The sequence below is a fragment of the Cherax quadricarinatus genome, unplaced genomic scaffold (genome assembly GCF_038502225.1).
Source record: "Cherax quadricarinatus isolate ZL_2023a unplaced genomic scaffold, ASM3850222v1 Contig1625, whole genome shotgun sequence".
Classification (NCBI taxonomy): Eukaryota; Metazoa; Arthropoda; class Malacostraca; order Decapoda; family Parastacidae; genus Cherax; species Cherax quadricarinatus.
In genome coordinates this window covers 20,707-34,353 of record NW_027196651.1, presented here as the reverse complement: position 1 = coordinate 34,353, position 13,647 = coordinate 20,707, and the positions used below count along the sequence as shown (strand labels likewise).

The following is a 13,647-nucleotide window of genomic DNA, read 5'->3' as shown; positions in this document are numbered from 1 at the left end:
TCACCTTCAAGGACCATAACATTGTATCAATCGCATCTGCTAGAAAAATTACAGGATGGATAATGAGAACCTTCAAAACTAATGATGCTAAACCCATAATGACACTCTTCAGGTCACTTGTTCTGTCTAGGCTGGAATATTGCTGCACACTAACATCACCTTTCAAGGCAGGTGAAATTGCTGACCTAGAAAATGTACAGAGAACCTTCATGGCGCGCATAACGGAGATAAAACACCTCAATTACTGGGAGCGCTTGAAGTTCCTGAATCTGTATTCCCTGGAATGCAGGCGGGAGAGATACATGATTATATACACCTGGAAAATCCTAGAGGGACTAGTACCGAACTTGCACTCGAAAATCACTCACAACGAAAGCAAAAGACTTGGCAGACGATCCAACATCCCCCCAATGAAAAGCAGGGGTGTCACTAGCACGTTAAGAGACCATACAATAAGTGTCAGGGGCCCGAGACTGTTCAACTGCCTCCCAGCATACATAAGGGGGATTACCAATAGACCCCTGGCAGTCTTCAAGCTGGCACTGGACAAGCACCTAAAGTCGGTACCTGACCAGCCAGGCTGTGGCTTGTACATTGGTTTGCATGCAGCCAGCAGTAACAGCCTGGTTACATGACTGTACAGAGAAATATAATAGTTTGGTGTACATGCCAAAAGCCCCTTTGTATGCTGAGCATTTTTGGGCACACTTAAAAATTAACTTAAGAATAGTAAGGCAATAATAATACATAGTTCATCTGGTCATTAGATGAGTTACAGTTAGTACAGGAGAACTGAATATTATATCAGGCGATGCCACATGGTTTTGATAAGTCTAATATAGACTTATTACACTATTGAATTAGTTAATAATGATTACAGTATTACAATGTAACAATTTAAAACAATTTACAATATGATGTATTACAGTTTAGTACTATTTAAAACAAAGAAATTTCTTATTACAGGTCTCCCTGAACATTCGTGAGGGTTATAGGATCAAGAGCCTCGCGAATGTTCAAAAATCTCAAATGTTTGCTGCCCCAATATATTGTAGTGAAATATAATACAATACTGCTTCCAAAACCTATTGAACCATGAACAATCATAAAACACATGAAAACATTGTAAAGTACATACATGTATATGTATTCTATATACAGGTCCGCCATCACAAATCCGGCAATCAGTTATTCGGTTCCTTCAGTTATTCGGCACTAATTTTGACTAGCATAATTTCAAATTTCCAGGGTCGCCACACCAACCTGCTGGTACTGTTTGGTGGTGCTACTTGCTGCTTAAGTCATTCTAATTTCATTTTCTCCATTTGTTATAACCTGCTTACTTTTAGCCCTAGCCATGGTTCCAATGAATAAAAGAAATGCTTCTCGTTGTGTAAAGCACCTACACAGTACATTATCCATTAAAGATAAGGTGGCTTTGAAACCGCTGTCGGTTGCCATGAACTCAGTCTCATGATGCAGAATATCCTTTCTTATAACGCTAATATCAACACTACAGCTTATTGCCTATCACAATTGATCTAATATGACATAATAAACAATATAAATAACATAAAACATGTTAAATACTCCAGAATGAATAATTGGCATAATACCGAGCAATTCGACGGAGGTATGAAGAGGATATGGTACACAAATACCCTTCTATCCAAGTCTTGGGGGCTTATATTAGAGAAAACAGAGTATAGCATAGGGCTAACTGTGATATACATTCGTACTGCACCATAAACCTGACACAAAAAAGTTATTTTCTCTATATAGATTATCACACATAGCAGCATATGTGTAGAGAACCCAAAAAAGTCAGACAACGTGGCTTATTTCTAGTACCTGGCTTGGGTTAGCCATATATGATTTTTGGTAAATATTCGATTCCCAGCTATGGTAAAAACATTGGGCGTGTTTCTTTACACCTGTTGTCTATGTTCACCCATCAGTAAATGGGTACCTGAGTGTTAGTCGACTGGTGTGGGTGTTATCCTGGGACACTGACCTAATTTGCTTGAAATACTCTGCATCACAAGCGGCTTTCTATATAGTAGTATGTCACTGATGTCAGCTAGGCCTGTATACATTGTACATATATTATTATCACACCGTGTGGCCCGAAAAAGTTTCACCAATTCACTCCATCACTGTCTTGCCATGCTTTACACTACAGTTTTTAAACTGCAACATAACACCCCTCCTTCAGAGTTGTACTTTCTCCAGGACTCAAGTAATCCCTTCATAAATGTTACTTTGCTCACACTCCAACAGCACGTCAAGTATTAAAAACCATTTGTCTCCATTCACTCCTATCAAACACGCTCACGCATGCCTGTAGTAAATAAAGATATTATTATTATTTACCAGTAGTTTACCTGGAGAGAGTTCCGGGGGTCAACGCCCCTGTGGCCCGGTCTGTGACCAGGCCTCCTGGTGGATCAGAGCCTGATCAACCAGCCTGTTACTGCTGACTGCACACAAACCAATGTACGAGCCACAGCCCGGCTGGTCAGGTACCGACTTTAGGTGCTTGTCCAGTGCCAGCTTGAAGACTGCCAGGGGTCTATTGGTAATCCCCCTTATGTATGCTGGGAGGCAGTTGAACAGTCTCGGGCCCCAGACACTTATTGTATGGTCTCTTAACGTGCTAGTGACACCCCTGCTTTTCATTGGGGGGATGTTGCATCGTCTGCCAAGTCTTTTGCTTTCATTGTGAGTGATTTTCTTGTGCAATTTCGGTACTAGTCCCTCTAGGATGTCATTATTATTATTGCTGTTGTTATTTTCTCAATTGTTTGTTGGGTTATCTTATTGAAACTTGGGCAATGTATGATGGAAAGATACTTCTTACTGTACACCAAAAATGAAAATGTCTGCCTGCCAGTCCAAATTCCAATACGGAGTCAAGAATGGGTTGACATTATTTATACAGTTATTACAATAATGCAGCAGTCTGCATAACAGTAAATCTTCTATTTTTTTGTGAATAAAAATTTCAAATGGAAAGCAAGAGTAATATATGAGGGGCCTGGAGCCGTGACTAATGAACAGAGAAAATATTATTTTAGTGCCAAGAATGTCTGCATTGTTTATTCTGGACCCTATTTTGAAACTGGCATCTTTTGAAATTTGTGTGAAATTTGCCAAATTGCCAATTTCTGACCACTATATTGGGTAGTTGAAATAAGTGAATGGGCGGTTTCTTGTACTCAGTTGACAGACTAGAAGTAAATAAGTTTATTTAGGTATACACAAATACAGTTACATAGATTATACTACATAGCAGTGTATGTATAGAGAACCTAGCATAACCCAAAAAAGTGAGACAAACTGACTTATTTCCAGTACCTGGCTTGGGCTTGCCATATATGATTTTTGGTAAATATTTTTTTCTCTCAGTTGTTTGTTGGGCTGTCTTATTGAAACTTGGGCAATGTATGATGGAAAGATGCTTCTTAACGTACAACAAAAATAAGAAAGACGGAGGACAAATAAGGGAGTTCACTTCTCAGCCAATTGCCGCCTCTTTGCCGTATATTTTCGCATGGTTTTTGTGGTTGTATTTTCGTTTTTTTTGGTCTCATTTGATAGAATGGAATATATATGGCTTTCATGACGAAAAGTACCTTGAAATTGAGCTCAAAGTAGTGGAAATGTTCGATTTTAGCCGATGTTCAGTGAACTTTAAGTCAAGCTGGTTAATTTTATTAAGTGTATTCTAACCTAACCACTCTGTAATCCGGCAAACTCAGTAATCCGGCACACTACAGGTCCCAGTTATGCAGGATTTGTGATGGAGGACCTGTACATACATGCTCTTCTCACTCATATATTTGTCCAATCAGGTAGGTGATCTTGGTTGCCAATATGACGTTTTTCAGAGCATAGTTCTAGCTGCCCAGACAACTTTTGTTCAGAGTAGGGAAATTAGATCTAACAAAAATGATCCCAAATGGATGAACAATAGATTAAAACATCTCATTGGTCAAAAGAGAGGCATATATAGGCGTATCAAAAGAGGGGATGGGCAGTTAAGAAATCAATATATTGAATTAAAGAGAAAAATAAAAAAAGGAATAAGAAAAGCTAAAAGGGATTATGAGGCTATTGTCGCAAGAGATTCAAAGACTAACCCAAAAGGGTTCTTTCAGGCATACAGAAGTAAGATTAGGGACAAGATTGGCCCACTTAAGAGTAACTCTGGTTAGATCACTGACAGTGATAAGGATGTGTGTGAAATTCTCAATACCTACTTCCTCTCAGTTTTCACCCAGGAAAATACTAGCGATATTCCTGAAATAATAGATTATGTAGAACAGGATGATAAACTATGTACGATTGCAGTAACTAGTGACAGATAGAGAAACTAAAACCTAACAAATCCCCAGGCCCTGATGAACTGTTTACAAGGGTGTTAAAGGAATGTAAAGAGGAGCTTAGCATACCTTTGGCTAATCTTGTTAACATATTACTACAAACTGGCATAGTGCCTGATAAGTGGAAAATGGCAAATGTAATACAGTGGACCCCCGCATACCGCACGCATCGCATACCGTACAATCCGCATACCGCTCGCTTTTTTCGCAAAAATTTTGCCTCGCATACTGCCCAAAAACCCGCTCACTGCTCTTCGTCCGAGACGCGTCCAATGTGCGGCCTGAGCCACGCTCACATGTTCCGCCAGTGGCATTGTTTACCAGCCAGCCTCCGCGGTAACATCCAAGCATACAATCGGAACATTTCATATTATTACAGTGTTTCTGGTGATTTTTTCTGGAAAATAAGTGACCATGGGCCCCAAGAAAGCTTCTAGTGCCAACCCTACAGCAATAAGGGTGTGAATTACTATAGAGATGAAGAAAATGATCATTGATAAGTATGAAAGTGGAGTGCGTGTCTCCGAGCTGGCCAGGTTGTATAATAAACCCCAATCAACCATCGCTACTATTGGTGGTACAGCTGCTGCTGCTGCTGTACCACCGTCAGCTGCTGCTGCACTGTCAGCTGCTGCTGCTGTTGTACCACCGTCAGCTGCTGCTGCTGCTGTAGTACCGTCTGCTGCTGCTGTAGCATCGTCTGCTGCTGCTGTAGCATCGTCTGCTGCTGCTGTAGCATCATCTGCTGCTGCTGTAGCATCATCTGCTGCTGCTGTAGCATCGTCTGCTGCTGCTGTAGCATCGTCTGTTGCTGCTGTAGCATCGTCTGCTGCTGCTGTAGCATCGTCTGTTGCTCCTGTAGCATCGTCTGTTGCTGCTGTAGCATCGTCTGCTGCTGTTGTACCACCGTCAGCTGCTGCTGCTGCTGTAGCACCATTGTTGGTGTGGCTTATTGAGAATACCAAGAAACAATTAACCCCAGAGGATTTGCCACCCAGGATAACCCAAAAAAGTCAGTGTCATCGAAGACTGTCTAACTTATTTCCATTGGGGTCCTTAATCTTGTCTCCCAGGATGCAACCCACACCAGTCGACTAACACCCAGGTGAACAGGGAAAAATGCCTGGAACTAGTGCTCATATTGGTGAATTTAAAGCCAGCAAAGGTTGGTTTGAGAGATTTAAGAATCATAGTGGCATACACAGTGTGATAAGGCCTGTTCTGGAAGAAAATGCCAAACAGGACCTACAGTACTCAGGAGGAAAAGGCACTCCCAGGACACAGTGTCTCATCAGTCATTGCTGCATCTTCAATAAAGGTAAGTGTTATTTATTCTTCATTTAGTAGAGTAGTACATGCACAATATATATTGTGCATGTACTACTCTACTATTGTGCATGTATCCTTCTCTTTGTGTGTAGGAAAATGTACAGGAGGGCCCCGCTTTACGGCGTTCCGCTAATACGGACATTTCAAATTATGACCAAAACTCGCTATACGGCTCCCCCACCTGTCTTTCTAATACGGTCACAGCGGCCCACCGAGTTTGTTTACATTCTCCCTGAGCACATCTCCTTATTATGTCTGGAAACTTTCCAAAATTTCAAGTGTTTTAAAGTTATTTTATATTTTATATGTATTGTACTTGATAATTAAACTTGTGTACACCTGTACCTAAATAAACTTACACACTGTGCTGGCATGTAGGTACACATTAAAATCACTAAGAGTCTCTCTACTCTTGATGCAATAATAATAATAATAATAATAATAGTAATAATAATAGTAATAATAATAATCTCTTGGGCGCATTAATGTCGCATATTACGTTAATATAGACATTTCCCTTAATCTATCTATGATATTTTTTTCAAAATTATATAAGAAACACATTATGTAACACACAAACATGATACATGCACCCACAGTATAAAAATTTGTACAAATATATACGAGATGTTTACCAAACGGTTTGTAGAAGTGTCGGAAGAATTACGTTTCCTCTAGCCCGTCACCTGTTACTAGGGATAACTGTAGAAAAATATTCCTTTCGTATGCCTTCACTTTATAGCTATAATTCTGTACTAACTTGTACACAGTGTAAGAGTATTTGTTTCGTGATTTAATTATTATAATAATAATAAAAATAATATAAGGTGAAAGTTTCACAAACTCTTACAAATGTACATGAATGAACTAAAACTGGACACGTATTAATACCGTCTATTTCGCCTGACCGAGTGATCGTCCACAACCTGTTCAGTTTGTTTACGCTGTCTGAGCTCGGTGTATCATTAAATGTTGTATATTACGTGATATTTTTTTTCAAAATTATATAATAAACACGATACATAACATAAATACATAACAACATATGTGTAGAGAACCTAGGATAACCCAAAAAAGTCAGAGTGACTTACTTCCATTGCCTTCACTCAGAGCATCATTTCTTCTCAAAATGATGTTACATGAGAATGGGAGTGTTCTTCTTTATTTATTCTACCGTATCAATGTAGAGACAACCTGTACACAATGTAACTTGTACACAAACCAGACGTGTACACTTCGTTTACAAAACTTACCTTCGCCTGGTTTGTTTACATAACTCTGCGCCTGTACTCTCTCATGCACTCATTCTTTCTCTCTCTCATTTATTCGTTTTATCTCATTTACTTACTCCTGACCCTACATTAAGACTACAAATATTTTAAGGTAAGTAATGAGTGAACTGTATATACATTTTATCGCTCTGGGATGCTTAAATATCATAGAATAGTGTGTGTGGGTGGGTTGGCCTGGTATGGTAGCCTGGCTGACACCATACATACCACACTTGATTTCTTACAATAAATACTACTTGTCTCACCCTAGATTAAGACTATAAATATTTTAAGGTAAGTAATGAGTGAACTGTATATACATTTTATCGCTCTGGGATGCTTAAATATCATAGAATAGTATGTGTGGGTGGGGTGGCCTGGTATGGTAGCCTGGCTGACTACCATACATACCACACTTGATTTCTTACAATAAATACTACTTGTCTCACCCTAGATTAAGACTATAAATATTTTAAGGTAAGTAATGAGTGCACTGTGTGTGTATTGTACTTTTTTATTGTTTTTTGATGCCTGGTTCTATTGCTAACATAATATATGTTAGTGTAAACTTGTTATCTAGTGTTTGTATGCATTTGTAAGTGGAAAAAAAGGGTGTTCTACTTTACGGCGGTTTCCGCTTTACGGCGGTAGCCTGGAACCTAACCCGCCGTATAAGTGGGGCCCTCCTGTATATTTCATGTGGTAAAAATTTTTTTTTCATACTTTTGGGTGTCTTGCACGGATTAATTTGATTTCCATTATTTCTTATGGGGAAAATTCATTCGCATACCGAACATTTCGCACGGATTAAAGTCGCTATGCGGGGGTCCACTGTACCTATTTACAAGGCAGGTGACAGGTCCTTGGCTTCGAACTATAGACCAATAAGCCTTACCTCCATAGTGGGAAAATTTATGGAATCAATAATTGCCGAAGCAATTAGTAGCCATCTTGATAGGCAGAGATTGATTAATGAATCTCAACACGGTTTTACAAAGGGGTGCTCCTGTCTTATGAATTTACTAACTTTTTTCGCTAAGTTGTTTGAGGAGGTAGATCATGGTAATGTATATGATATTGTGTATATGGACTTCAGTAAGGCTTTCGATAGAGTTCGACATCAGAGGCTATTGAGGAAACTTAAGGCACACAGAATAGGAGGAGAAATTTTTTCCTGGGTAGAGGCATGGCTGACAAATAGGCAGCAGAGAGTTTGCATAAATGGGGAGAAATCAGAATGGGGGCACATCACAAGAGGTGTTCCTTAGGGGTCAGTGTTGGGCCCGTTGTTGTTCACAGTTTACATAAACGACATAGATGAGGGAATAAATAGCAACATAAGCAAATTTGCTAATGACACCAAAATAGGCCGTCCAATTCATTCTAATGAGGACACTAGAGCACTCCAGGATGATTTGAATAGACTGATGCAATGGTCGGAGAAGTGGCAGATGCAGTTTAATATTGACAAATGCAAAGTTCTAAATGTTGGACAGGTAAATAACCATGCCACATATAAACTGAATAATGTAGATCTTAATACTACTGATTGCAAAGAGGATTTAGGAGTTCTGGTTAGCAGTAATCTAAAACCAAGACAACAGTGCATTAGTGTTTGCAATAAAGCTAACAGAATTCTTGGCTTCATATCTAGAAGTATAAATAATAGAAGTCCTCAGGTTGTTCTTCAACTTGGTTAGGCCTCATTTAGATTATGCTGCTCAGTTTTGGTCATTGTATTACAGAATGGATATAAATGCTCTGGAAAACGTACAGAGGAGGATGACAAAGATGATCCCATGTATCAGAAATCTTCCATATGAGGATAGACTGAGGGCCCTGAATCTGCACTCTCTTGAAAGGCATAGAATTAGGGGGAATATGATCGAGGTGTATAAATGGAAAACAGGAATAAATAAAGGGGATGTAAAAAGCGTGCTGAAAATTTCCAGCCAAGACAGGACTCGCAGCAGTGGTTTCAAGTTGGAAAAATTCAGATTCAGGAAGGATATAGGAAAGCACTGGTTTGGTAAAAGAGTCGTGGATGAGTGGAACAAACTCCCGAGTACAGTTATTCAGGCTAAAACATTGTGTAGTTTTAAAAATAGGTTAGATAAATACTTGAGTGGGTGTGGGTGGGTGTGAGTTGTACCTGACTAGCTTGTGCTGCTGGGTCTGGTGCCGTGCTCCATCCTTGAGTGGAGGTGACCATACTGGGTGGGTCATTGGGCTAATCCGGGGGGAGGTGGGTCATTGGGCTAATCCCGGGGAAGGTGTGTCATTGGGCTAATCCGGGGGGGTGGGGACATGAACCTGCTCCACATGGGTCAGTAGGCCTGTTGCAGTGTTCCTTCTTTCTTATGTTCTTAAAGCTACCTAGGGTCCTATCAAAGTTAAAACCTTGAGTAGTTTCAAATTTAGGTTGGATAAATACATGAGTGAGAGGGGTTGGATTTGGGTGGGACTTGCACGTGAGTAAATAGAATTATCAAAGCTTATTGTTTGGGTAGCATTTATTTGTTAGTGTGTTGGATTTGTGAAGGACCTGCCAAGTATAGGCCAACAGGCCTAATGCAGTGTTCCTCCGTTCTTATGTTGATGAGTGGAACAGTTTGCCTAGTTGATAAATTAGACACATGTGCAACACTTAGGTATCTTTAATGAGGAAACGTTTCACCACACAGTGGCTTCATCAGTCCATACAAAGGAGAATGGTGAAGAACAGGAGGAGTTTGAGGTAATCAGTCCCTCAGCCTTGAGTCGATGTGGTCAGGCCCCAGTAAAGGGGGCCCTACTGTATATATTTTTTAATTAATATCACGTTGTTGGAGCAGGTCTTTGAGTATGGTATCCATGTAATCTGCTTGATATTCCACATCCATTAGAAACTAATATTTATACACTACATGCATACTTGTAGTCTTATAACCACATATTGATAACCAAATAAGCAAACATAAATTTTATTCCTTTCAGGCAGCAGAGAAGATTTTGAAGGCATCTTTATATCTTCAGAACCGAAGAATGGCAGCAAATTTTCAGAGTGGTTCAGCATGTCATTCACTGATTACTATATCATCAAGTTTGGAATCTAAGGAATCACTTTCCCTTGCAATTGCCTTAGATAATCGTGTTGGTCATCATACATTTTTGCGATATCCCTCAGTGAAAGGCTGTCCATGTGACCATTACACCAGTGATGATGCCAAGTACATGTTAAGCAAAACTGGTGACTTAATGAAGGTTCTTAGGCCTCACTTTGTAAAGTAATTTTTTTTTAAATTTTGTGTAGTGGCTGTTAAAATATAATGAATATTGTACTACAGTACCCATAAAAATATTCAATGTAATAATAACTGAAGGAGGGGTGTTAATGTTGCAGTTTAAAAACTGTAGTGTAAAGCACCCTTCTGGCAAGACAGTGATGGAGTGAATGATGGTGAAAGTTTTTCTTTTTCGGGCCACCCTGCCTTGGTGGGAATCGCCCAGTGTGATAATAAATAAAATAAATAACTATTTGCAAATCACATTGTTTAGTATGTAGATCAATTTTTTTAAGTTAACATTTCATGAAAGTTCAACATCTTCAGAACCTATTCCTTACATTATGCTAAAGCAACATCACTTAAAACACTTCACTGTTTATCGAAGTACATTTTAAAATGGATTAATGAATGAATGTGGAACATTATAAAAGGAAAGATTTTATTTATAATTAGTATTTTGTATGTTACTAGCCCCTTGCTCCTGGCATTTTAGTCGCCTCTTACAACACACATGGCTTATGGAGGAAGACTTCTTTTCCACTTCCCCATGGAGATAAGAGGAAATAAACAAGAACAATGACTAGTATGAAAATAGAAGAAAACCCAGAGAAGTGTGTATATATATATATGCTTGTACATGCATGTATAGTGTGAGCTAAGTGTAAGTATAAGTATCAAGATGTACCTGAAATCTTGCATGTATCTGAGACAGAAAAAAAGACACCAGCAATCCTACCATTGTGTAAAACAATTGCAGGCTTTCATTTTACACTCACTTGGCAGGACAGTAGTACTCCCTGGGTGGGTGATGTCTACCAACCTACTACACATATACATATACAGTGGAACCTCAAATATCGAACTTTCTTCGGTCCAGAAGGCTGTTCGAGTGCCTTTACCGAATGAATTTATTCCCTTCAGGAATAATGTAAATTAGATTAGTCCATTTCAGACCCTCAAAAATACACTTATAAAAGCGCTTACAAAAATACACTTACATAATTGGTTGTGTTGGGAGCAGTTCGATTTTTGAGGCTCCACTGTATACTATATGCTTTTTTTAACACATCGGCCGTATCCCACCGAGGCGGGGTGACCCAAAAGGAAAAACGAAAGCTTCTCCTTTTACATTTAGTAATATATACAGGAGAAGGGGTTACTAGGCCTTTCCTCCTGGCATTTTAGTCGCTTCTTACAACACGCATGGCTTACAGAGGAAGAATTCTATTCCACTTCCCCATGGAGATAAGAGGAAATAAACAAGAGCAAAAACTAGAAAGAAAATAGCAGAAAACCCAGAGGGATATATATATATATATATATATATATATATATATATATATATATATATATATATATATATATATATATATATATATATATATATATGCAAAACAACCACTCTGAAAGAATAGAGAAATTCCAAGCGCTTTCGTGACTACTCACATTATCAAGGAACTCATTGAGTAGTCACGAAAGCGCTTGGAATTTCTCTATTCTTTCAGAGTGGCTGTTTTGCATATTCTGAAATCACCTGTTTACTGTGATCTTATTGCATATATATATATATATATATATATATATATATATATATATATATATATATATATATATATATATATATATATATATTTTTCAACAAGTCGGCCGTCTCCCACCGAGGCAGGGTGACCCAAAAAAAAAAGAAAGAAAATCCCCAAAAAGAAAATACTTTCATCATCATTCAACACTTTCACCACACTCGCACATTATCACTGTTTTTGCAGAGGTGCTCAGAATACAACAGTTTAGAAGTATACACATATAAAGATACACAACATATCTCTCCAAATTGCCAATATCCCAAACCCCTCCTTTAAAGTGCAGGCATTGTACTTCCCATTTCCAGGACTCAAGTCCGACTATATGAAAATAACCGGTTTCCCTGAATCCCTTCACTAAATATTACCCTGCTCACACTCCAACAGATCGTCAGGTCCCAAGTGCCATTCGTCTCCATTCACTCCTGTCTAACACGCTCACGCACGCTTGCTGGAAGTCCAAGCCCCTTGCCCACAAAACCTCCTTTACCTCCTCTCTCCAACCCTTTCGAGGACGACCCCTACCCCGCCTTCCTTCCCCTATAGATTTATATGCTTTCCATGTCATTCTACTTTGATCCATTCTCTCTAAATGACCAAACCACCTCAACAACCCCTCTTCTGCCCTCTGACTAATACTTTTATTAACTCCACACCTTTTCCTAATTTCCACACTCCGAATTATCTGCATAATATTTACATCACACATTGCCCTTAAACAGGATGTCTCCACTGCCTCCAACCGTCTCCTCGCTGCTGCATTTACCACCCAAGCTTCACACCCATATAAGAGTGTTGGTACTACTATACATTCATACATTCCCTTCTTTGCCTCCATAGATAACGTTTTTTTACTCCACATATACCTCAACGCACCACTCACCTTTTTTCCCTCATCAATTCTATGATTAACCTCATCCTTCATAAATCCATCCGCCGACACATCAACTCCCAAGTATCTGAAAACATTCACTTCTTCCATACTCCTCCTCCCCAATTTGATATCCAATTTTTCTTTATCTAAATCATTTGACACCCTCATCACCTTACTCTTTTCTATGTTCACTTTCAACTTTCTACCTTTACACACATTCCCAAACTCATCCACTAACCTTTACAATTTTTCTTTAGAATCTCCCATAAGCACAGTATCATCAGCAAAAAGTAACTGTGTCAATTCCCATTTTGAATTTGATTCCCCAAAATTTAATCCCACCCCTCTCCCGAACACCCTAGCATTTACTTAATTTACAACCCCATCTATAAATATATACTTGCAACATCTGCCACATTGCTCCTCTATCCACTCTATCATATGCCTTTTCTAAATCCATAAATGCAATAAAAACTTCCCTACCTTTATCTAAATACTGTTCACATATATGCTTCAATGTAAACACTTGATCTACACATCCCCTACCCACTCTGAAACCTCCTTGCTCATCCGTAATCCTACATTCTGTCTTACCTCTAATTCTTTCAATTATAACCCTACCGTACACTTTTCCTGGTATACTCAGTAAACTTATTCCTCTATAATTTTTACAGTCTCTTTTGTCCCCTTTTCCTTTATATAAAGGGACTATACATGCTCTCCGCCAATCCCTAGGTATATATATACCTACATATATACCTATATATTATATATGTATATATATATATATATATATATATATATATATATATATATATATATATATATATATATATATATATATATATATATATATGCAAAACAACCACTCTGAACGAATAGAGAAATTCCAAGCGCTTTCGTGACTACTCACATTATCAAGGAACTATGAAAGTGAAGCAT

The 13,647-nt window shown here is 38.7% G+C and overlaps 1 protein-coding gene across 1 annotated transcript in view; it reads left to right on the top strand.

Moving 5' to 3' along the window:
• Positions 1 to 11,550, top strand: part of LOC138851691 (sacsin-like) — a 52,972-nt gene extending 41,422 nt beyond the window's left edge. The window contains exon 2 of the mRNA XM_070081084.1: positions 9,962 to 11,550. Within this exon, the coding sequence (XP_069937185.1) occupies positions 9,962 to 10,255 (294 nt within the window). The 3' untranslated portion in view covers positions 10,256 to 11,550. The remainder of the gene's footprint in view (positions 1 to 9,961) is intronic.
• The last annotated feature ends 2,097 nt before the right edge of the window (positions 11,551 to 13,647 follow it).